This window comes from Coregonus lavaretus, assembly GCF_964263955.1.
Source record: "Coregonus lavaretus genome assembly, chromosome: 8".
Taxonomy (NCBI): Eukaryota; Metazoa; Chordata; class Actinopteri; order Salmoniformes; family Salmonidae; genus Coregonus; species Coregonus lavaretus.
Genome location: NC_139995.1, coordinates 31,342,745 through 31,365,950, shown reverse-complemented (window position 1 = coordinate 31,365,950; position 23,206 = coordinate 31,342,745). Strand labels below are relative to the sequence as shown.

At 41.9% G+C, this 23,206-nt stretch overlaps 2 protein-coding genes across 3 annotated transcripts in view; both read right to left on the bottom strand.

The window, feature by feature from the left end:
• Nucleotides 1-777: 777 nt before the first annotated feature.
• Nucleotides 778-8,789, bottom strand: LOC311133460 (actin-related protein 2/3 complex subunit 4-like). The gene is made up of 7 exons (XM_084166942.1): nucleotides 8,438-8,789; nucleotides 5,758-5,870; nucleotides 2,940-3,058; nucleotides 2,750-2,861; nucleotides 1,777-1,872; nucleotides 1,390-1,560; nucleotides 778-1,308 (listed from the first exon to the last, which is right to left on the bottom strand). Exons 2-7 carry the CDS (start codon nucleotides 5,806-5,808, stop codon nucleotides 1,303-1,305), a joined length of 555 nt encoding a protein of 184 aa, XP_084023068.1. The 5' UTR covers nucleotides 5,809-5,870; nucleotides 8,438-8,789; the 3' UTR covers nucleotides 778-1,302.
• A 2,307-nt stretch (nucleotides 8,790-11,096) lies between these two features.
• The window catches only part of LOC311133459 (ras-related protein rab7-like), a 43,407-nt gene continuing 31,297 nt past the window's right edge, over nucleotides 11,097-23,206 (bottom strand). For both annotated transcript variants that reach the window (XM_084166941.1, XM_084166940.1), the window contains 4 exons: nucleotides 20,322-20,448; nucleotides 14,867-15,085; nucleotides 12,996-13,124; nucleotides 11,097-12,570 (listed from right to left, as the gene is read on the bottom strand). In XM_084166941.1, the coding sequence (XP_084023067.1) occupies nucleotides 12,475-12,570; nucleotides 12,996-13,124; nucleotides 14,867-15,085; nucleotides 20,322-20,448 (571 nt within the window). In that variant the 3' untranslated portion in view covers nucleotides 11,097-12,474. The remainder of the gene's footprint in view (nucleotides 12,571-12,995; nucleotides 13,125-14,866; nucleotides 15,086-20,321; nucleotides 20,449-23,206) is intronic.

Sequence of the window (23,206 nt, the reverse complement as noted above, 5' to 3'; positions counted from 1 at the left end):
CAGGTTTTCCTCTAACCTTTTACCTGGGTGTTGCTCCTTTCATATTTATTTGGATCCTAACAAACATCCCAGTCACTGCCGGTGACAAGCATACCCATAGCATGACGCTGCCACCAGCAGTCGGTCCAGAAAGCAAATGGTCACACTTTATTTGGATAGTCTGGATTTCCTCTGTCTTACTATCAACAAACTATCTGTTGATAAGCAACTGCTTGCCAAGGTTACCTTTAGAATTAGGGTTATAGCTAGGGTTAATAGATAGTCTATCCAAATAAAATGTTACCTTAATTTCCAATTATATACACTGCTAATTTAGTAGCGACTTTGAGTCATGCGTGCATACATTTTACAGTGACCCTGGGAATCGAACCCACTATCCTGGCGTTGCAAATGCCATGGTCTACCAACTGAGCCATACAGGATTATAAAAGAACGATATGAATTCGAACCGATGCCTACTAGATAGTTGAGCATATTTATTTATGCTAATCATGATGTAGTAGCTAACAAGGTGGCATTCCCAATTTCTCATGCATCATTTCCCATAGACTTATACCATGTTTGATCATACAGTTGTGATATATCTACTATGGCATGTTATGCAGAAACAAACATGTCATCTGACAGGTGACTGGTCCCAACAAATGTACCCACATTTCTATAGTATGTAAATAGTTGCAATGTCAAATATTTCTTCATAAAGACAAAGACCAGATCCAAGCAATACACACGGTGCAATATATTAGTATGGTAAAATAACACACCAAAATACAAACAAACGATAAAGGGATTTATTCATCATCACCGCCAGCACTATCATCATCACAATCATTTCCATCAATGATAGGGTCTGCTCTGTGTGTATTAAGACAACATATTCACCAATACATTTTTCCTCAGGGTTGAAGGTGTGTCGTAACAAAAACTTAGCAAAACATTCTGTGAATATAATATTTATATAAAAAAACAAATAGTTTCAATTATCAGAAATCTCCATGCATTTCCCTGTGCTCATTAATATTGATTAGGGTATTATTTTAAGGACTCGCCCTGATTTAATGCTTTCTTCTAAAAGGCAGAAATTAAACGAGGCTGTGAATATTCATTATGTACAAACATCAATATTTCTGAGCACAGGTATACCTCAATGATGTAGGGCAACACCCCATTGGTCTGATGCATCTTTTTTCCATTGTGAATGACTGGTCACAATTTTTGCCCCTCTCTCCGTCCTGTGATGCGCACCCTCAGAGAAACCATGGTGACGGTCGTGATCAGCGTAAGGAATGTTTGGGAATTTTCTTAGAACTGCGTAAGTCAAAAACATGGATGTCAGATAAAACTGCAACTTCTAGGTGAAAAGACTGACAGATATGGAGACAGACTCACATTTTTTAGGAACTCCTCTGCGACGATACGGGCCCTGGCGTTGACAGACAACTTCATCTCGCTGATCTCCTTGTCGATCTCCTCCATGAAGTGGATGACGAAGTCCACCAGCTTGTGCTTGTACATCTGCTCCGTATGGAAGTTGGTGATGAGGAAACTGATGTCATAACCCTGCGGACGAATGAGGGAGAGATAAAGGAGGGGGGAATGAGCGGACCATTATGCTCTTTGTAATCCCAATTCTTACAGAATATTTTGTCTGAGTGAAAATATGACCACCTCTAAGAGGAGAACAGACTTCAGGTAATTATCTTAATGTGAAAAGTTTGAGATCTTCCAACTAAAAAATATATAATGTTGGTTGTACCACCAGTCCTCTCCTCTTACCTCCACTGGTTTCCTCCTCAGGATGAAAAAGTTCTCAGCTCTCATCATCATGAAGCGCATGAATTTATGGCACAGGATCTTCTCAATCTCATCCGCCTGCAGGGACACACCAATCACACAGCAGTCAGACTCAGCACCCACCAATCACAGGACAGCAGCTCTGATAGTAACCAATCATCACCAGGTCGTAAAAAAACGAATCACAGTAGTACATTTCATGTCTATGACAAACCAACACACAATCAGCCTCAAAGAACAGAGAAAAAAGGGAACCGCTGCGCTTCCATCTATGCACTTCTGTTTGGGTTACGACAATGACAAAAAGATAGGTGTTCCCAAAGTATTATTATAAACTGGGTGGTTCGAGCCCTGAATGCTGATTGGCTGACAGCCGTGGTATATCAGACCGTATACCACAGGTATGACAAAACATGTATTTTTACTGCTAATTACGTTGGTAACCCATTTATAATAGCAATAAGGCACGTCAGGGGTTTGTGGTATACGGCCAATATACCACGGCTAAGGGCTGTATCCAGGCACTCTGCGTTGCGTCGTGCATAAGAACAGTCCTTAGCCGTGGAATATTGGCCATATACCACACCTAGTGCCTTATTGCTTAATTATAAACCGGTTAGTTTGGCTCCTGGATGCTTATTGGTTGAAAGCTGTGGTATATCAGACAATATACCACAGGTATGACACAAAACATATTGCTTACTGTTCTAATTATGTTGGTAACCCTTGTATAATAGCAATAAGGCACCTCGAGGGTTTGTGGTATATGGCCAACGTACCACTGCTAAGGGCTGTATCCACGCCCTTAGCCGTGGTATATTGGCCATATACACCCCACCACCTCTGGCCTTATTGCTTAAATAAAGCATGAATGTCACCAAAATCAAGCCTGTCAACTGCACCAGTAAAGGACAGGTTATAGACTATACACATTGGAATAAATAATATCCCTGACCTGCTTGACAGCGATGCTGACTCGGACTGAGTTGATGGAGCCCTCGATAAGAACCTTCTCCTTGTCATTACGACTGATGATGACTGGCTGCAGCAGCAACTCTTTACTGCTCCTGAGGGGGATAGCATACACATGCAAGGTCAAACACACTCTCACGCACATACACACAAACAAAGACAGAGACACTCACCGGACCTCCACCTCTGGCTTGTTGTGGCGCTCCACAACCTGAGAGGAGAAGTTCTCCAGACAGAGGGCGGCCTGCAGCGTGGCACGCACAGCATTGAGGTACGGGCGCAGAGTCGCTGTCTGAGGGAGAGAAGAAAGGGATAGGAGAAAGAAACGTTAGAAGATGAGAAAGAGGGAAGCCTCCGTCTCTCTTTCCCATGCCCACCAAATACTGCCTCGCGCCACCCTACTATCCTCAAACTATTAGCTAAACGGCCCTTACCCTTATTCCCACACCACCACCCCTCCTTACGAACTGAAGGCAAAAGTACTGTCAAGCATGCAGGCCTAGACTTGCAGCTAGAATTCTTGGCATAATGTTTCTTCCATAGCAATGGCTCATGGCTGAGGCTGCAGTGCAGATAATAATAATAAGTCAGATTTGACACTGTGGTTTCTAACAGCTCAACACTGATTTCACCATCACAGAAACTCACCAACACAGTCAGTAAAAGTTCAAATAGGCCTAACCTTGTGCAAAAAAATTAAAAGAATTGTTGACTGCTTAAGTTGATACACCCTGAGTGACTCAAATGTAAAAAGAGGAAATATATTGACCGCATGAGTACATACTGAAACCCCTAGAATATAGCCTAGGCCTAGTCACACTGAAGCCTTTCATGGCCATACATGGGTCTGAACAATTGCACCATTAAATTCACAGTTCACCATACCAATGTACTGTACACCACCACTGTTTCACACTGAATAATCACTATAATAGATAAGGACAGTGTGTACACATTGGCTCAGGCCTTACAGCAGTAGAATGAATTTTTTGGGGGAATATGCATACTTCCTTTACGAAACACTATTTTTCCACCACTATGCTGAAGTGGCTAACGCTTAGGAATGCTAGTCCTGGATGTTGCGTATCGCGGTCAGCCAAACAGGTTGCAGCAGTCTGTTTACCCCTAATTGAACGCAGGGCGCAACATCAAGAAGTAGCATTAGCCACTAGCATGGTGGTGAAAACATTGTGTTTCATAAAGAAAGTACGCATATTTTCCCCCACACCTTCTCGCCATTAATACATATAGTTAAGGAGGAAATTGATGTCTTTACAGCCTGAATGGAGAATGTTTTCGGTACGAACCGGTCCACGGGGGATACGAGTGTATTGCCAGCTGCATACAATGCGTTTGGACGGTAAGATGAAACCCTCAATACCAGATCAATATCGCCATCTGCCGGCCTTTGGGCTAGTTCAGACAGAGCGTTAGGGCTCTAACCAAAAGTCCCCCATACAGAAGATGCCTTCGTCCAATGACTCTTATGTATAATGTAATGAAACCTAGAGTCATGATCAGGGGCTAGTGCATAGTTAGCTGGGTCATTCCTACTATGCGCTGCCATTTGCACCTCAACTTTAGGAGAACACACACACACATACATATATCAGAAAAAGGACTGGTTTGCCTTTCAGAAAAACAAATTGGTCAAGCTCAGGCACTTACATTTTTGGGTTTATTTTCCAATTTGTTAGGTGCATAATCCTAACAGGGTAGAAATGTTGAGCCTAAATTAGCCATAGCTCTGTGATTGAGCAAGATTGAGCTAGCATAATGGTGAACACTTGAACAGGATTTTAACTTCTCTATCAAACATTTTAACATTTTCATTTTTCTATATAATTTAGCATAACAGGGTGGAAATGTATGAGTGGGACATACAGACTAACAACATGAACAAATAGACAACTGAGTGTTTATATTTATTTAGCTTTGCACCATTGTTTTCCCACCAAAGAAATCATGACACTTCCTGAATGTGGTGTCATTGTAGGAAGGGGTTGTTTTCTTAAATGGAGAATTACAACAAACTAACAGGGTGGAACGTGATCAGGGACACACAGGAAAACCTAAATAAAATCATAAATACAATAATCATTTAAAAACTTTATTGATGAAACAGACTAACTAGAATATAAAAGAATGAAGAAAGATTTGAAACATCTTTTGCTTATATTTCTTGTGGAAGTTGATAAATAACACCTGGGGACATGGCAAAAACGCCTACATCCACTTACAAAAAGTGTTTAAAATGCATAAAATTCCCTTTCAAGATCCATATGTTGGTGTTTAAGGTAAAGGATATATTTAAAGCCTTTTGGAATCCACATTTTACAGTAAATAAGAACTGATATTTCCTGGGGACAGAAAAGGCACCGCATCATAGGAATGATCCAGCTAGCTGGTGAGGACAAATGACAGCAAATGTGACAGACAACATTTGCTGTCTTAAATACCTAGGCTGGCTGCCTGACTTGCAATATTTCCATGTTGCTAGCTAACTAGCTACCCTCTTCTACCAGCTAGTGTTCGGTATATTTTCAATGTGGCATGCGGATCTTTACTCATGGTATTCATTTTTTATTTACCTGCTTCATAGTGACATCAAAGAACCTGATGCACTATTACAGATAACTAACTTACTTAGCTAGTTACCCGAAAATGTATGTTTATATTTATGCATACATTTGAAAGGATACTTTACTTTACTTTACAGTATTTGGTACTAGCTTCCAAACTAGCAAACTTACCTTATAGCTACATCACTAGCTAAAAACAGATGATTTCACATTTTGGGTGGGGATGCTAACGTTAGCTAACTAGCTTGCTAGCTACCAAACCAAATCTAGCGATAAACATACGGATTAACGCAAGACTCGCGTAAACCACGAATAATGTCATATTCAATATACTGCTCATCGTATGACTGATGTTGAAATGACGTCGAAATGTCTTTATTTTCATAGTAAACACCATAAATTCTCTTACCATTTCTCTGTATCCGCTGGGGGGAGAAGACGGAAGTAGTACACTTGCCATGGCTTTTCCGTGACCCTCTGCGCAAACCGGAACACACCATGTACAACACTTTATAGGGGAGCCTATATCGTTTGGACAAATATGTTTCTTTACAAGTAATGGATTGTATGTAGCAGACACGAACATTGAATACATTCATTTTCTTATTTAAAAATGTCATATTGTTAAATAGGTGGTTTTCATTCTTTGGTTACATAATTTCCCAATTTATAAGGATGAGAACATGTTGACGATATCCTTTACAGTTGCAAAATGTTTATATAAAAAGTACATTCTGACTTATTTTGGGTGTTCTCATTGTTCATATGAGAAACGTAATCAATCTAGAAATTGTTCAACTGAATGATAGTGATTTTGTCTCATCATTCTTATTAATGCAAAATGTGTGTGCCTGGTGTTTTCTTCCTTATAAGGTAAAGGGAGCTCTCCACTATTTTTCCAATAGGGGGGGAATTTACAAAGGTCTGTTTCCAGAGTCTCAGTGGGTCCTATGGTACATTTATCAGATTCTTTATTATTAACATTTTAGAATTTTCAAACTCAACAAAAAAGTTCAATTGTGATCCTAAAAGAGCTGCAGCATGAAACTTTTTGCTCCAGAGACAGATTCTGTCCCATAGAAAGTCCCCCCATTAGATATTTTCATTTGTTTCAGTGTGTGTAGGCCATATGTGTGTAAATTGACTAGACTACATATGATGATCTTGGAAAGGATTGTACCGTTAAACACTCTTAAATTGTAAAGATAATGTTTATTACATGGATATGCTGTTGTGTAATTCACTCCAACACCATCATTAAGTTTGCCGACGACGTGACGGTGGTAGGCTTGATCACCGACAACAATGAGACAGCATATAGGGAGGAGGTCAGAGACCTGGCAGTGTGGTGCCATGACAACAACCTCTCCCTCAACGTCAGCAAGACAAAGGAGCTGATCATGAACAACAGGAAACGGTGGGCCGAGCAGCCACCCATTCACATCGACGGGGCTGTAGTTGGGCGGGTCGAGAGCTTCAAGTTCCTCAGTGTCTACATCACTAAGGATCGATCATGGTCCACACACACCAACATAGTCGTGAAAAGGGCATGACAGGGCCTCTTCCCCCTCAGAAGGCTGAAAAGATTTGGCATGGGCCCTCAGATCCACAAAAAGTTCCACAGCTGCACCACTGAGATAATCTTGACTGGCTGCATCACCGCTTGGTATGGCAACTACTTGGCATCTAACCGCAAGGCACTATAGAGGGTAGTGAGTACAGCCCAGTACATCACTGGGGCCGAGCTCCCTGCCATCCAGGACCTCTATACCAGGCGGTGTCATAAGAAGGCCGTAGAAATTGTCAAAGACTCCAGCCACCCAAGTCTTAAACTGTTCTCTCTGCTACCGCACGGCAAGCAGTACAGATGCACCAAGTCTGGAACCAACAGGACCCTGAACAGCTTCTACCCCCAAGACACAAGACTGCTAAATAGTTAGTTAAATAGTTAATCAAATAGCTACCCGGACTATCTGCATTGACCCTTTTTGCACTCACTTTTTTGACTCATCACATACACTGCTGCTACTGTTTATTATCTGTCACTTTATTCATAGTTAAATGTACATATCTTCTTCAATTACCTCGTACCCCTACACATCGACTCGGTACTGGTACCACGTGTATATAAATCAAATCAAAATCAAATTTGATTTGTCCCATGCGCTGAATACAACAGGTGTAGACCTTACCGTGAAATGCTTAGTTACAAGCCCTTAACCAACAATGCAGTTCAAGAAATAGAGTTAAGAAAATTGTTACTAAATAAAGTAAAAAATAAAATAAAAAGTAACAATAACGAGGCTATATACAGGGGGTACCGGTACTGAGTCAATGTGCGGGGGTACAGGTTAGTCGAAGTAATTTGTACATGTAGGTAGGGGTAAAGTGACTATGCATAGATAATAAACAGCGAGTAGCAGCAGTGTAAATTGAGATGGTTTGGGATGAGTCGGACGGCAGAGTGAAGGAAAAGCAGCCAACAAGTGCTCAGCATATGTGGGAACTCCTTCAAGACTGTTGGAAAAGCATTCCAGGTGAAGCTGGTTGAGAGAATGCCAAGAGTGTGCAAAGCTGTCATCAAGGCAAAGGGTGGCTATTTGAAGAACCTCAAATATAAAATATATTTTGATTTGTTTAACACTTTTTTGGTTACTACATGATTCCATGTGTTACTTCATAGTTTTGATGTCTTCACTATTATTCTACAATGTAGAAAATTGTAAAAATAAAGAAAAACCCTTGAATGAGTAGGTGTCCAAACTTTTGACTGGTACTGAATATATATACTCCGACATTGCTCGTCCTAATATTTCTTAATTCCATACTTTTACTTTTAGATGTTTGTATTGTTAGATATTACTGCACTGTTGGAGCTAGGAACACAAGCATTTCGCTACACCCACAATGACATCTGCTAAATATGTGTATGTGTCCAATACAATTTGATTTACTGGTTTTATTGTAACGTGCGTTGTACACGTAACTACAGTCAGTGGTCATCTAGCTCATTTTCATTAGCACCTAGCTAACCACAGATCTTTGACCTAACCAAAACAGCTTGTTAGCAGCTAACAAACAGGGTTTACCTTATCACATGGATTACAGAGGTCGGGAAATGATCAAATGCATGCGTGCTTATCGTAGTAGTGGTTACAATCTGGTACATGGCATAGAACCATCCTTGTTTCTGATCGACAGAGAGACCTAAGGTTAGCTAGCTAGTTAGCTACAAAGGCCAGGGTAATTAAAAACAATTATAGTTATTTAAAAAAATACCAAGGTAGGTGATTGGAAAGATGCTAAACAATACACACGAGAAATACACAATATCAATGATTTAAACAAGAAACTACAAAAAGGCTAAAATATCTACTAGTTATTCTATTTGACTTTACTTGCTAGGTTCCTTGCTACTTGTTGCTGAAAGTTTGCATGGAGAAATGTTGAGGTTTTTCACACCCTGCAACATTGCCTTGAGTGATGACGTCAAAGCTTGCGACAGGATGTGTAGTTCTATATGATAGCCACATTAGCGGCTAATTAGCGTTTCATTTTTTGTGGGAAATTACAGGAGGAAAAAAAGTTACCTTGTCCGAGAGAGATTTGCGCACCCACTTCAGGAGCAACATACTTGAAAACTGTAAATGATTTGACAAAATAACAGTGTAGAGTATAGCCAATCGAAATTGACCAATGCTTTTCCTATTAAATGAACTACCACTGCAATACAAAACGTTTAATTAATGTAAACTAACACAGCAAATGCCCTAGCGTGGCAGCCTATTAACAAATCAGACCGTATTGTGCCTCATCACGTGCGGCCCCGATACTATTAGATTAGAATTCTCAGACATTCCTTACAAACTTAGTTAATGCACACAATTAAGCGAAATACTTTAAGGAAAATATGTGATTCCAACTTCCAATCATACAACTTGTAGCATTGGGGAGTTGGCAAGAAAGTAGCCATTACATAAATTATTGTAGGCCTATAAAATATGGAGGGGATGACTGGGGATTTTAAAAGAGTACTTTTAAGAGTGTTTAAAACATGCGATCAGGTATTCAAGCCACGTTGCCTACACTGCTCCTCTTTGAATTATTTCTGTCTCCCCAATTCAACTTTATTTGAGTAGCAAAATGGAAATGGCTACATTTACTCTTCACAAGTGAATAAAATAAAACATGCTCCCTATGTAACATCATGATGACATATTCTTAATAAATCTATCCCATCAACCTTTCAACTCCAGTGTAGTGTATTCATGGATGCCAAGGGAAGACAGGCTTCCCAAAATATTTGACCCCAAAAACATTATAAAATAATTTATATTTTGTCTCTCTGTGGCTGAATCTCACCAGAAAAATCATCAGAGTGAGAGAAACAGCGCCCCTCTGTCTCAGTATGTGTAGCCCATGTATCTGATGCTGTCTGGACCAAAACAGTTTGACGTTGCGACTGTAGCATTTGATTGATGTCAGCAAGCAAAAATTATAAAATAATTTTAATGAATTTATTTGCAAATTATGGTGGAAAATAAGTATTTGGTCAATAACAAAAGTTTCTCAATACTTTGTTATATACCAGGGTTCTTCAATTCCGGTCCTGGAGGGCTTAAACACTTCTGTTTTTTATTTCTACCTGGTAGTTAATTGCACTCACCTGGTGTACCAGGTCTGAATTAGCCCCTGATTAGAAGGAGAGGATGAAAAACAGAGGTGTTTCTGCCCTCCAGGACCGGAATTGAAGAACCCTGTTATATACCCTTTGTTGGCAATGACACAGGTCAAACGTTTTCTGTAAGTCTTCACAAGATTTTCACACACTGTTGCTGGTATTTTGGCCCATTCCTCCATGCAGATCTCCTCTAGAGCAGTGATGTTTTGGGGCTGTCGCTGGGCAACACGGACTTTCAACTCCCTCCAAAGATTTTCTATGGGGTTGAGATCTGGAGACTGGCTAGGCCACTCCAGGACCTTGAAATGCTTCTTACGAAGCCACTCCTTCGTTGCCCGGGCGGTGTGTTTGGGATCATTGTCATGCTGAATGACCCGGCCACGTTTCATCTTCAATGACAGAGCCATAGACTGTTTTGCCAACATGAAAGAGAGGAGGATGGCATTGACGTTCAACTAGTCTACAAGTAGGGTGAGTCCAAATGTTTTACTTACGCACAGAATCAGTCCCATGGACAGCCACATGATATTTAGCAACATTGATTTGATGTTGAAGTTGAAATGGTGCTGAAATAGCAGAGGCAGTGCTCCTGTTGTCTTTGTGCTGACTTGCGTGGTTCTAAATCAGTAGTTGTTTAGTAAATTGTCTAAAACATTAACTTCCTTGACCATGTTGCAGGTCATAACTGTTTGTTACATGCAATATTTGCTTTGTAGACTTCACCGGACAGATGTTGCTCTCCGGTTTTGTGATGAAACAAATTTACATTTTAGTCATTTAGCAGACGCTCTTATCCAGAGCGACTTACAGTTAGTGAGTGCATACATTTTTCATATGTGTGTAGTTTAATTTATTCCACCACTGTGTGACTGTTGTCTTTTTGTTGTCACGGCCTTATTGTATATCACGCTGGCATATGAACTAATGGGTTATAGAGCAAACAATGCAATTATCACAACATGCAGTAGTTTGTAATAGGGATTTTTTTACTGGCTTGGCTTCCTCAGTGATTTTACTCACTCACCAGCATTTTAAAACACATGTCAATAAGACAATCAGAAACAATGTTTATATTGAATAATTTTTTATTAGCATTACTTTTGAAATCCCAATACTCAACAACTGAATTGGCATAGCACTGATTATTTCATTAAGAGGAGTAATACCAGGGCAAATCCTTGGACTGTTTCTTTGTGATTGATAGAAATAACATCTAATTGTTTCATCTCTCATCTTTTTCCGACTGTTCCTGTTATATCCACACGCAATAGTAGTACACAATCTGTTAAAAAGTAATATTAAGCACTTATTAACAAACTCTTGCCAACCTGAGCTACCAGCAGAGAGAGAGATACAGTAGAGACAATACAGACATAACAGTTGACAGATGTAAATAGGGACAGAGCTGTAATTCTAGTGTTGAAACAAGTTGGCTGACAATGGAAATGACATATAGAACAGTAGTAGCAGTAGCTCTAGTATTATTAAGTAGCAAATAGTATTAATCTCTTAATAAGTACTTTCTCCATGTCTTTCATTGTATTTGTGTCGTCAGCTTTTCTCGTCATTGCCTACTTATGAATATTTCCCCTGCAACGTGAGGCTACTAAACCAACCAATGCGCACTCCCTACAAAAGGGCGTTGACAGCCTCCTGTGCATTTTTTTTATAGCATCAACAGGCTTCCCGGGGAAGGATGATGGGAGCAGTGTTGTTCGTGGCTTGTCGTCAGTCTAGCCCAAATAAGAGTTTATAACAAAAAAATATCAGTAAAACAACAAAGTGCAAAAACAAGTATAAGCTTCCGATTGGCTTAAGACTTAACATCGACAGCCAATACGAACAAAAAAGTATAGTACAGCTGATTATTTGTCAACAGTAAGGTAGGCAATATAGAACTTCAAGTCAAAACAAAACATATTTCAGAAGAACAGAAAATACAGAGGATTAGATGTCTCAGGACAATGACACAAAGATATCATCATAATCTCATGTCAAAAAGCTTCAGCCATCACTTTAGAGTTCTCCACTGCACTCTTAGGACATGGCTCCATCTGCCCCCCAAATGTGAGACAGAGAGGGGACACAGTCAGACAGGGTGGGCCAGGTTGTGGGTTCACTCATGATATGGATTCAGGAACGGGCAGGCATAGTGGAGTCTACAGGGGTGTACCAATTCTTCTCTCACGTGATCTTTGGGCATTGGATTCATCAAGATGTGTATGTGTGGGAGTGAATGAATGTGTGTTGGAGGTGTATGTATACACCCATCATGTGCAGTACGTGTAAGTAACTGGAAACTCGGTGGGATTCTGGCTGGGAGGGGGATGTGATATGGGTGCATGCAGAAACCAGAGGGGCAGTCCTTTCCCTAGGGGGGAGCAGGTGTCGAGAGAGAAGAGGGTTGTTCCTGAAAGCCAGACAGAAGATAGTCCATGTTGCCCCTCAGCAGATGCAGGCCTCTGCTGAAGGCTTTGCTCTGTCATTCCTGTCCAGCTTGATGGGTTCCGGGAATTCATTATACAGCTCCACCTCCGTCTCCTGATTAAAATAAAAGAGAGAGGGAGAAACTGGAATCTAAGTAGTCCTCTGAAAGAACAGTCAACAAAAACAAGGCCTGTCTCCCACTTTAATCTTCTCTTTGTGCCAGACTGTGTTCAAATGCCTTCGATTTCATTTTCCTGTATTTATCTGTATATGTATATATATATTTTTGCTGCTCTAGGGATATAATTATTGTTTGGATGACCTTATTTACTATTATGTATTGATATATATTTTTACTCTTTATGCGATGCACACTGAATTATCACAGTTAATTATTGTCATGTTTGTTTATGTGTCAACTAATCCCATAAGGGATGGGTTGTCAACTGACGATTTGACACAAAAATAAAATGTATTTCTTTCAACAAAACCCCCAATTCCCTCCTGTGAGCTGCCATGATGATCCTGGCCCCACCCACCTGTTTTAGGGCGTTGCGTGCGATGGTCTGGAAGGCCTGCTCTACGTTGATGGCCTCCTTGGCACTGGTCTCAAAGTAGGGGATGTTGTTCTTACTCTGACACCATGCCTGAGCCCGCTTGGTCGTCACCTGGGTGTGGATGGAAAGACATTCACAAACATCAGATGAGATCTATGAGACCCCAATATTGGTGAAACACATAAACTCAGCAAAAAAAGAAACGTCCCTTTTTCAGGACCCTGTCTTTCAAAGATAATTAGTAAAAATCCAAATAACTTCACAGATCTTCATTGTAAAGGGTTTAAACACTGTTTCCCATGCTTGTTCAATAAACCATAAACAATTAATGAACATGTACCTGTGGAATGGTCGTTAAGACACTAACAACTTACAGACGGTAGGCAATTAAGGTCACAGTTATGAAAACTTAGGACACTAAAGAGGCCTTTCTACTGACTCTGAAAAACACCAAGGGTCCCTGCTCATCTGCGTGAATGTGCCTTAGGCATGCTGCAAGGAGGCATGAGGACTGCAGATGTGGCCAGGGCAATAAATTGCAATGTCCGTACTATGAGACGCCTAAGACAGCGCTACAGGGAGACAGGACGGACAGCTGATCGTCCTCGCAGTGGCAGACCACGTGTAACAACACCTGCACAGGATCGGTACATCCAAACATCACACCTGCGGGACAGGTACAGGATGGCAACAACAACTGCCCGAGTTACACCAGGAATGCACAATCCCTCCATCAGTGCTCAGACTGTCCGCAATAGACAGAGAGGCTGGACTGAGGGCTTGTAGGCCTGTTGTAAAGCAGGTCCTCACCAGACATCATTGTTGCCTATGGGCACAAACCCACCGTCGCTGGACCAGACAGGACTGGCAAAAAGTGCTCTTCACTGACGAGTCGCGGTTTTGTCTCACCAGGGGTGATGGTCGGATTCGCGTTTATCGTTGAAGGAATGAGTGTTACACCGAGGCCTGTACTCTGGAGCGGGATCAATTTGGAGGTGGAGGGTCTGTCATGGTCTGGGGCGGTGTGTCACAGCATCATTGGACTGAGCTTGTTATCATTGCAGGCAATCTCAACACTGTGCGTTACAGGGAAGACATCCTCCTCCCTCATGTGTTACCCTTCCTGCAGGCTCATCCTGACATGACCCTCCAGCATGACAATGCCACCAGCCATACTGGTCGTTCTGTGCGTGATTTCCTGCAAGACAGGAATGTCAAGTGTTCTGCCATGGCCAGCGAAGACCCCGGATCTCAATCCCATTGAGCACGTCTGGGACCTGTTGGATCGGAGGGTGTGGGCTAGGGCCATTCCCCCCAGAAATGTCCGGGAACTTGCAGGTGTCTTGGTGGAAGAGTGGGGTAACATCTCACAGCAAGAACTGGCAAATCTGGTGCAGTCCATGAGGAGGAGATGCACTGCAGTACTTAATGCAGCTGGTGGCCACACCAGATACTGACTGTTACTTTTGATTTTGACCCCCCTTTATTCCGGGACACATTATTCAATTTCTGTTAGTCACATGTCTGTGGTACTTGTTCAGTTTATGTCTCAGTTGTTGAATCTTGTTATGTTCATACAAATATTTACACATGTTAAGTTTGCTGAAAATAAACGCAGTTGACAGTGAAAGGACGTTTCTTTTTTTGCTGAGTTTACATTAGAGCATACCCTGCTACTGAGAAACTTTGAATCATATGTATGGAAACTCCATTGGAGATGACATTAGCAACAGTAGCATTAGGGCCAGTGACTGTAGTACTAGAAGTGGTAACATTACCATCTTTAACCAAGTAGCATTAGGTCCAGTAACTAACATTAGATGTGGTAACGTCTATAGTCATCTGTCACCCACCTGTCTGTTCTCCAGGTCGATCTTGTTGCCTAGCACCACAAAGGGGAAGTTCTCGGGGTCTCTGGGGCTGGCCTGGATGAGGAACTCGTCCCTCCAGCTGTCTAGAGTTTTGAAGGTGTTGGGGGCAGTCACATCAAACACCAGCACACAGCAGTCTGCCCCGCGGTAGAACGCAACACCCAGAGACTGGAACCTCTCCTGCCCTGCCGTGTCCCAGATCTGACCATGAGGACAGGTCGAGGGAGCGACGGAGGGAAGAAAGGAGGGAGGGAAACCGTGACAGAAGACAAGAGGATTAACTATTGTTGGGCAACATGTTTTCTTCTGAATTAAGATCTTAAACTAATCACACTCACAGTGTCATGTAATCAGACTTGTCTGGTTGCCACTTGAAGTTTGCATCAGTGCTACCAAAAGAGTACTTTATAATTAACTGTTGATCAATTCATGCTGATCACCCATTGGTATGACAAGTTGTTTGCCTTTCCTTAGTATGTAGCCTAAAGGTTAAGAGTGTTGGGCCAGTAAACGAAAGGTCGCTGGTTCGAATCCCCGAGCTGACTATGTGAAAAATATGTCGATGTGCCATTGAGCAAGGCATTTAACCCTAATTGCTCCTGTAATTGCTCTGGATAATAGCGTCTGCTAAATGACTAAAATGTATGTAAATCATAGACCATACTTCAGACTTCCTTAAAATCTATTATCATATTGTCAATTCAGCAGTGTACCTGTTTGGCACTACTGATGTAGCCACATCATATCACTTCCCCAGTCTTCAAAGGCTTTTCTCAGCCTGAAAATTGTGTGTATCTTTGTAATTACAGGGCTCATTTGTAAAGAGACCTTGGTCTCAACATTACTCCCTGTAAAAATAAAGGTGATGTATAAATAAAAAATGTGCTCCAATGATATACTGTTTTTTAGGATTCTCTGGTCTGATGAAACAAAGATTGAACTCTTTGGTCTGAATGACAAGCGTCATATCTGGAGGAAACCTGGCACCATCCCTACGGTGAAGCATGGTGGTGGCAGCATCATGTTTTTCAGTGGCAGGGACTGGGAGACTAGTCAGGATCGAGAGAAAGATGAACGGAGCAAAGTACAGAGAGAACCTTAATGAAAACCTGCTCCAGAGCACTCAGGACCTCAGACTGGGGCAAATGTTCACCTTCCAACAGGACAACAACCCTAAGCACACAGCCAAGACAACGCAGGAGTGGCTTCATTACAAGTCTCTGAATGTCTTTGAGTGGCCCAGCCAGAGCCCGGACTTGAACCTGAACGAACATCTCTGAAGAGACCTGAAAATAACTGTGCAGCGACGATCCCCATCCAACCTGACAGAGCTTGAGAGGATCTGCAGAGAAGAATGGGAGAAACTCCCCAAATACAGGTGGCCAAGCTTGTAGCATCATACCCAAGAAGACTTGAGACTATAATCGCTGCCAAAGGTGCTTCAACAAAGTACTGAGTAAAGGGTCTGAATACTTATGTAAATGTGATCATATATTATTTTTTTTTTTATACGTGTAAACATTTCTAACAACCTGTTTTTGCTTTATCATTATGTGGTAGTGTGTAGATTGATGAGGGGGAAAGAAACAATTAATCAATTTTAGAATAAGACTTAACGTATCACAATATGTAAAAAGTCAAGGGGTCTGAATACTTTCCGAATGCAATGTATGTACAGCAATAGTTGAATAGGATGGCCTTGACTAGAATACAGTATATACATATGAAATGGGTAAAACACTTTGTAAACATTATTAAAGTGACCAGTGTTCCATGTCTATGTACATAGGGCAGCAGCCTCTATGGTGCAGGGATGAGTAACCGGGTGGTAGCCGGCTAGTGACAGCGACTAAGTTCAGGCCAGGGTACTGGGTGGAGGCCCGCTAGTGATGGCTATTTAACAGTCTGATGGCCTTGAGATAGAAGCTGTTTTTCAGTCCCTCGGTCCCAGCTTTGATGCACCTGTACTGACCTCGCATTCTGGATGATAGCGGGGCGAATAGGCCGTGGCTCGGGTGGCTGAGGTCCTTGATGATCTTCTTGGCCTTCCTGTGACACCGGGTGATTTAGTTGTCCTGAAGGGCAGGCAGTGTGCTCTCAGTGATGCGTTGGGCTGACCGTACCACCCTCTGTAGAGCCCTGCGGTTGCGGACGGTGAAGTTGCCGTACCAGGCGGTGATACAGCCTTACAGGATGCTCTTAATGGTGCATATGTAAAAGTTGGTGAGGGTGTTAGGGACCAAGCCACATTTATTCAGCCTCCTGAGGTTGAAGAGGAGCCTGAGGAACTTTAAGCTTTTCACCTTCTCCACTGCGGCCATGTCGATGTGGATGGGGGTGTGCTCCCTCTGCTGTCTCCTGAAGTCCGGTATCAGCTCCTTCGTTTTGTTGATGTTGAGAGAGAGGTTGTTTTCCTGGCACCACTCCGCCAGGGCCCTGACCTCCTCCCTGTAGGCTGTCTCGTCATTGTTGGTAAATCAGGCCTACCACTGTGGTATCGTCTGCAAACTTGATGATTGAGTTGGAGGCGTGCGTGGCCATGCAGTCATGGGTAAACCAGGAGTACAGGAGGGGGCTGAGCACGCACCCTTATGGGGTCCCAGTGTTCAGCGTAGTGGAGGTGTTGTTGCCTACCTTCACCACCTGGGGGCGGCCAGTCAGGAAGTCCAGGACCCAGTTACACAGGACTGGGTTCAGACCCAGGGCCCTCAACTTAATGATGAGCTTGGAGGGTACTACGGTGTTGAAGGCTGAGCTGTAGTTAATGAACAGCATTCTTACATATGTATTCCTCTTGTCCAGATGGGATAGGCCAGTGTGCAGTACGACGGCGATTGCATCATCCGTGGATATATTGGGGCGGTATGCAAATTGCAGTGGGTCTAGGGTATCGGGTAAGGTGGAGGTGATATGCTCCTTAACTAGCCTCTCAAAGCACTTCATGATGACAGTGCTTTGAAGTGAGTGCTAGCGGGCGATAGTCATTTAATTCAGTTACCTTCACTTTATTGGGTACAGGAACAATGGTGGACATCTTGAAGCAAGTGGGGACTGAGATAGGGAGAGATTGAATATGTCCGTAAACACTCCAGCCAGCTGGTCTGTGCATGCTCTGAGGACGCCTGGGCCGGCAGCCTTGCAAGGGTGAACACGCTTAAATGTCTTACTCACGTCGGCCACGGAGAACGAGAGCTCACAGTCCTTGGTAGCGGCCCATGTCGGCGGCACTGTGTTATCCTCAAAGCGGGCGAAGAAGGCTAGCTTGTCCGGGAGCATTATGTCGGTGTCCGCGACGTGGCTGGTTTTCCCTTTATAATCTGTGATTGTCTGGGGTCTCTGCCACATACAGTGGCTTGCGAAAGTATTCACCCCCCTTGGCATTTTTCCTATTTTGTTGCCTTACAACCTGGAATTAAAATTGATTTTTGGTTTGTATGTATTATGGTTTGATTTACACAACATGCCTACCACTTTGAAGATGCAAAATATTTTTTATTGTGAAACAAACAAGAAATAAGACAAAAAAACAGAACTTGAGCGTGCACAACTATTCACGCCCCCAAAAGTCAATACTTTGTAGAGCCACCTTTTGCAGCAATTACAGCTGCAAGTCTCTTGGGGTATGTCTCTATAAGCTTGGCATATCTAGCCACTGGGATTTTTGCCCATTCATCAAGGCAAAACTGCTCCAGCTCCTTCAAGTTGGATGGGTTCCGCTGGTGTACAGCAATCTTTAAGTCATACCACAGATTCTCAATTGGATTGAGGTCTGGGCTTTGACTAGGCCACCCAAGACATTTAAATGTTTCCCCTTAAACCACTCAAGTGTTGCTTTAGCATTATGCTTAGGGTCATTGTCCTGCTGGAAGGTGAACCTCTGTATTTAGCATTTCCCTGTATTTAGCGCCATCAATCATTCCTTCAATTCTGACCAGTTTCCCAGTCCCTGCCAATGAAAAACATCCCCACAGCATGATGCTGCCACCACCATGCTTCACTGTGGGGATGGTGTTCTCGGTGTGATGAGAGGTTTTGGGTTTACGCCAGACATAGCGTTTTCCTTGATTCCTCAATTTTAGTCTCATCTGACCAGAGTACCTTCTTTCATATGTTTGGGGAGTCTCCCATATGCCTTTTGGTGAACACCAAAAGTGTTCGCTTATTTTTTTCTTAAAGCAAAGGCTTTTTTCTGGCCACTCTTCCGTAAAGCCCAGCTCTGTGGAGTGTACAGCTTAAAGTGGTCCTATGGACAGACACTCCAATCTCCGCTGTGGAGCTTTGCAGCTCCTTCACGGTTATCTTTGGTCTCTTTGTTGCCTCTCTGATTAATACCCTCCTTGCCTGGTCCGTGAGTTTTGGTGGGTGGCCCTCTCTTGGCAGGTTTGTTGTGGTGCCGTATTATTTCAATTTTTTAATAATAATTTAATGGTGCTCCGTGAGATGTTCAAAGTTTCAGATATTTTTTTATAACCCAACCCTGATCTGTACTTCTCCACAACTTTGTCCCTGACCTGTTTGGAGAGCTCCTTAGTCTTCATGGTGCCGCTTGCTTGGTGGTGCCCCTTGCTTAGTGGTGTTGCAGACTCTGGGGCCTTTCAGAACAGGTGTATATATACTGAGATCATGTGACACTTAGATTGCACACAGGTGGACTTTATTTAACTAATTATGTGACTTCTGAAGGTAATTGGTTGCACCAGATCTTATTTAGGGGCTTCATAGCAAAGGGGGTGAATACATATGCACGCACCACTTTTCCGTTATTTATTGGTTAGAATTTTTTGAAACAAGTTATTTTTTAAATTTCACTTCACCAATTTGGACTATTTTGTGTATGTCCATTACATGAAATCCAAATAAAAATCAATTTAAATTACAGGTTGTAATGCAAGAAAATAGGAAAAACGCCAAGGGGGATGAATACTTTTGCAAGGCACTGTATGTCTCGTGTCTGAGCTGTTGAACTTATACTCCACTTTCTTTCTGTACTGACGTTTTGCCTGTTTGATTGCCTTACAGAGGGCATAACTGGACTGTTTGTATTCGATCATATTCCCAGTCACCTTGCCGTAGTTAAATGCGTTTGCGCTTTCAGTTATCGAGAATGCTGCCATCTATCCACGGTTTTTGGTTTGGATAGGTTTTAATCGTCACAATGGGTACAACATCCCCTTGGAAGGTACGAACAAAGGATCCAATTCAGGAAAGTCGAAATGCTGGTGAGTTACTGCCTCTCTGATATCCAAAAGTTATTTCCAGCTGTATGTAATAATGCAAAGAACGTTTTGGGCTAATAACGTGAGAAAGAACATAATTTTTTTTTAAAGTACTGCAAAGTTGCTTAGCAGCCTGAAACAAGGTGGCCATGTCTATCGGCACCATCTTTATTATTGGATATTGTTGCTGTGATGGTGTTGCTGTGGCCATGTTGCTGTACCTGCATTGTGACGAGCCGATCGTCCACCATCACCTCCTTGGTCAGGAAATCAGCTCCTATTGTGGCTTTGTACTGGTTACTGAACTTCCTATTCACATACTGGTTCATCAGGGAGGTCTTCCCAACACTGAGAAGGAGAGAGATATGAAGGGAGAGAAAGAGGTGGACAACAAACAGGGGAGAGAAAGGTGTTAAAGATAGATTAATAGCTGGTATTCGACATGACTGCATTATTCCATTCAGTCCTAATGGTGAAAGAGGAACCATGGCCGATGGCTCATGAGCCAAACTCAATGTATTTGTATTTATTACGGATCCACATTAGCTGCTGCCTTTTAAAAACATGACAATACATTCACAGATTTCACAACACACTGTGTGCCCTCAGGCCCCTACTACACCACTACCACATATCTACAGTACAAAAATCCATGTGTACGTGTGTGTATAGTGCGTATGTTATCGTGTGTATGCATGTGTCTGCACCTATGTTTGTGTTGCTTCACAGTCCCGCTGTTCCATAAGGTGTTTTTTAATCTGTTTTTTTTTTTTTAAATCTAATTTTACTACTTGCATCAGTTACCTGATGTGGAATAGAGTTCCATGTAGTCATGGCTCTATGTAGTACTGTGCGCCTCCCATAGTCTGTTCTGGACTTGGGGACTGTGAAGAGACCTCTGGTGGTATGTCTTGTGGGGCATGCATGGGTGACCGAGCTGTGCGCCAGTAGTTCAAACAGACAGCTTGGTTCATTCAACATGTCAATACCTCTCATAAATACAAGTAGTGATGAAGTCAATCTCTCCTCCACTTTGAGCCAGGAGAGATTAACATGAATATTATTAATATTAGCTCTCTGTGTACATCCAAGGGCCAGCCGTGCTGCCCTGTTTTGAGCCAATTGCAATTTTCCTAAGTCCTTTTCTGTGGCACCTGGCCACACGACTGAACAGTAGTCCAGGTTTGACAAAACTAGGGCCTGTAGGAGCTGCCTTGTTGATAGTGCTGTTAAGAAGGTAGAGCAGTGCTTTATTATGGACATACTTCACCCCATCTTAGCTACTGTTGTATCAATATGATTTGACCATGACAGTTTACAATCCAAGGTTACTCCAAGCAGTTTAGTCACCTCAACTTGCTCAATTTCCACATTATTTATTACAAGATTTAGTTGAGGTTTAGGGTTTAGTTAATGATTTGTCCCAAATACAATGCTTTTATAGTTTTAGAAATATTTAGGACTAACTTATTCCTTGCCACCCACTCTGAAACTAACTGCAACTCTTTGTTAAGTGTTGCAGTCATTTCAGTTGCTGTAGTTGCTGACATGTATAGTGTTGACTCATCCGCATACATAGACACTCTGGCTTTACTCAAAGCCAGTGGCATGTCATTAGTAAAGATTGAAAAAAGTAATGGGCCTAGACAGCTGCCCTGGGGAATTCCTGATTCTACCTGGATGATGTTGGAGAGGCTTCCATTAAAGAACACCCTCTGTGTTCTGTTAGACAGGTAACTCTGTATCCACAATATAGCAGGTGGAGTAAAGCCATAACACATACGTTTTTCCAGCAGCAGACTATGATCGATAATGTCAAAAGCCACACTGAAGTCTAACAAAACAGCCCCCACAATCTTTTTATTATCAATTTCTCTCAGTCAATCATCAGTCATTTGTGTTAGTGCTGTGCTTGTTGAATGTCCTTCTCTATAAGCATGCTGAAAGTTTGTTGTAAATTTGTTTACTGTAAAATAGCATTGTATCTGGTCAAACACAATTTTTTCCAATAGTTTACTAAGGGTTGGTAACAGGCTAATTGGTCAGCTAATTGAGCCAGTAAAGGGGGCTTTACTATTCTTAGGTAGCGGAAAGACTTTTGCTTCCCTCCAAGCCTGGGGGCACACACATTCTATTAGGCTTAAATTGAAAATATGGCAAATAGTAGTGGCAATATCGTCCGCTATTATCATCAGTAATTTTCCATCCAAGTTGTCAGACCCCGGTGGGTTGTCATTGTTGATAGACAACAATACATTTTTTCACCTCTTCCACACTCACTTTACGGAATTCAAAATTACAATGCTTGTCTTTCATAATTTGGTCAGATATACTTCGATGTGTAGTGTAAGCAATTGTTGCTGGCATGTCATGCCTAAGTTTGCTAATCTTGCCAATGAAAACATAATTAAAGTAGTTGGCAATATCAGTTGGTTTTGTGATGAATGAGCCATCTGATTCAATGAATGATGGAGCTGAGTTTGCCTTTTTTCCCCAAAATGTCATTTATGGTGCTCAAATGCTTTTTACTATCATTCTTTATGTCATTTATCTTTGTTTCATAGTGTAGTTTCTTCTTCTTTTTATTCAGTTTAGTCACATGATTTCTCAATTTGCAATATGTTTGCCAATCTGTTGTGCAGCCAGACTTATTTGCCATTCCCTTTGCCTCATCCCTCTCAACCATACAATTTTTCAATTCCTCATCAATCCACTGGGATTTAACAGTTTTTACAGTCATTTTCTTAATGGGTGCATGCTTATTAGTAACTGGAATAAACAATTTCATAAATGTGTCAAGTGCAGTGTCTGTTTGCTTCTCATTACACACCACGGACCAACATATATTCTTTACATCAACAATATAGGAATCACTACAAAACTAATTGTATGACTTATACACAATATTAGGCCCAGCCTTTGGAACTTTGGTTTTCCTAGATATGGCTACTATATTGTGATCACTACATCCAATGGATTTGGATGCTGCTTTCAAACAAATCTCTGCAGAATTAGTAAAGATATGATCAATACATGTTGATTATTTAATTCCTGTACTGTTTGTAACTACCCTGGTAGGTTGACTGATAACCTGAACCAGGTTGCA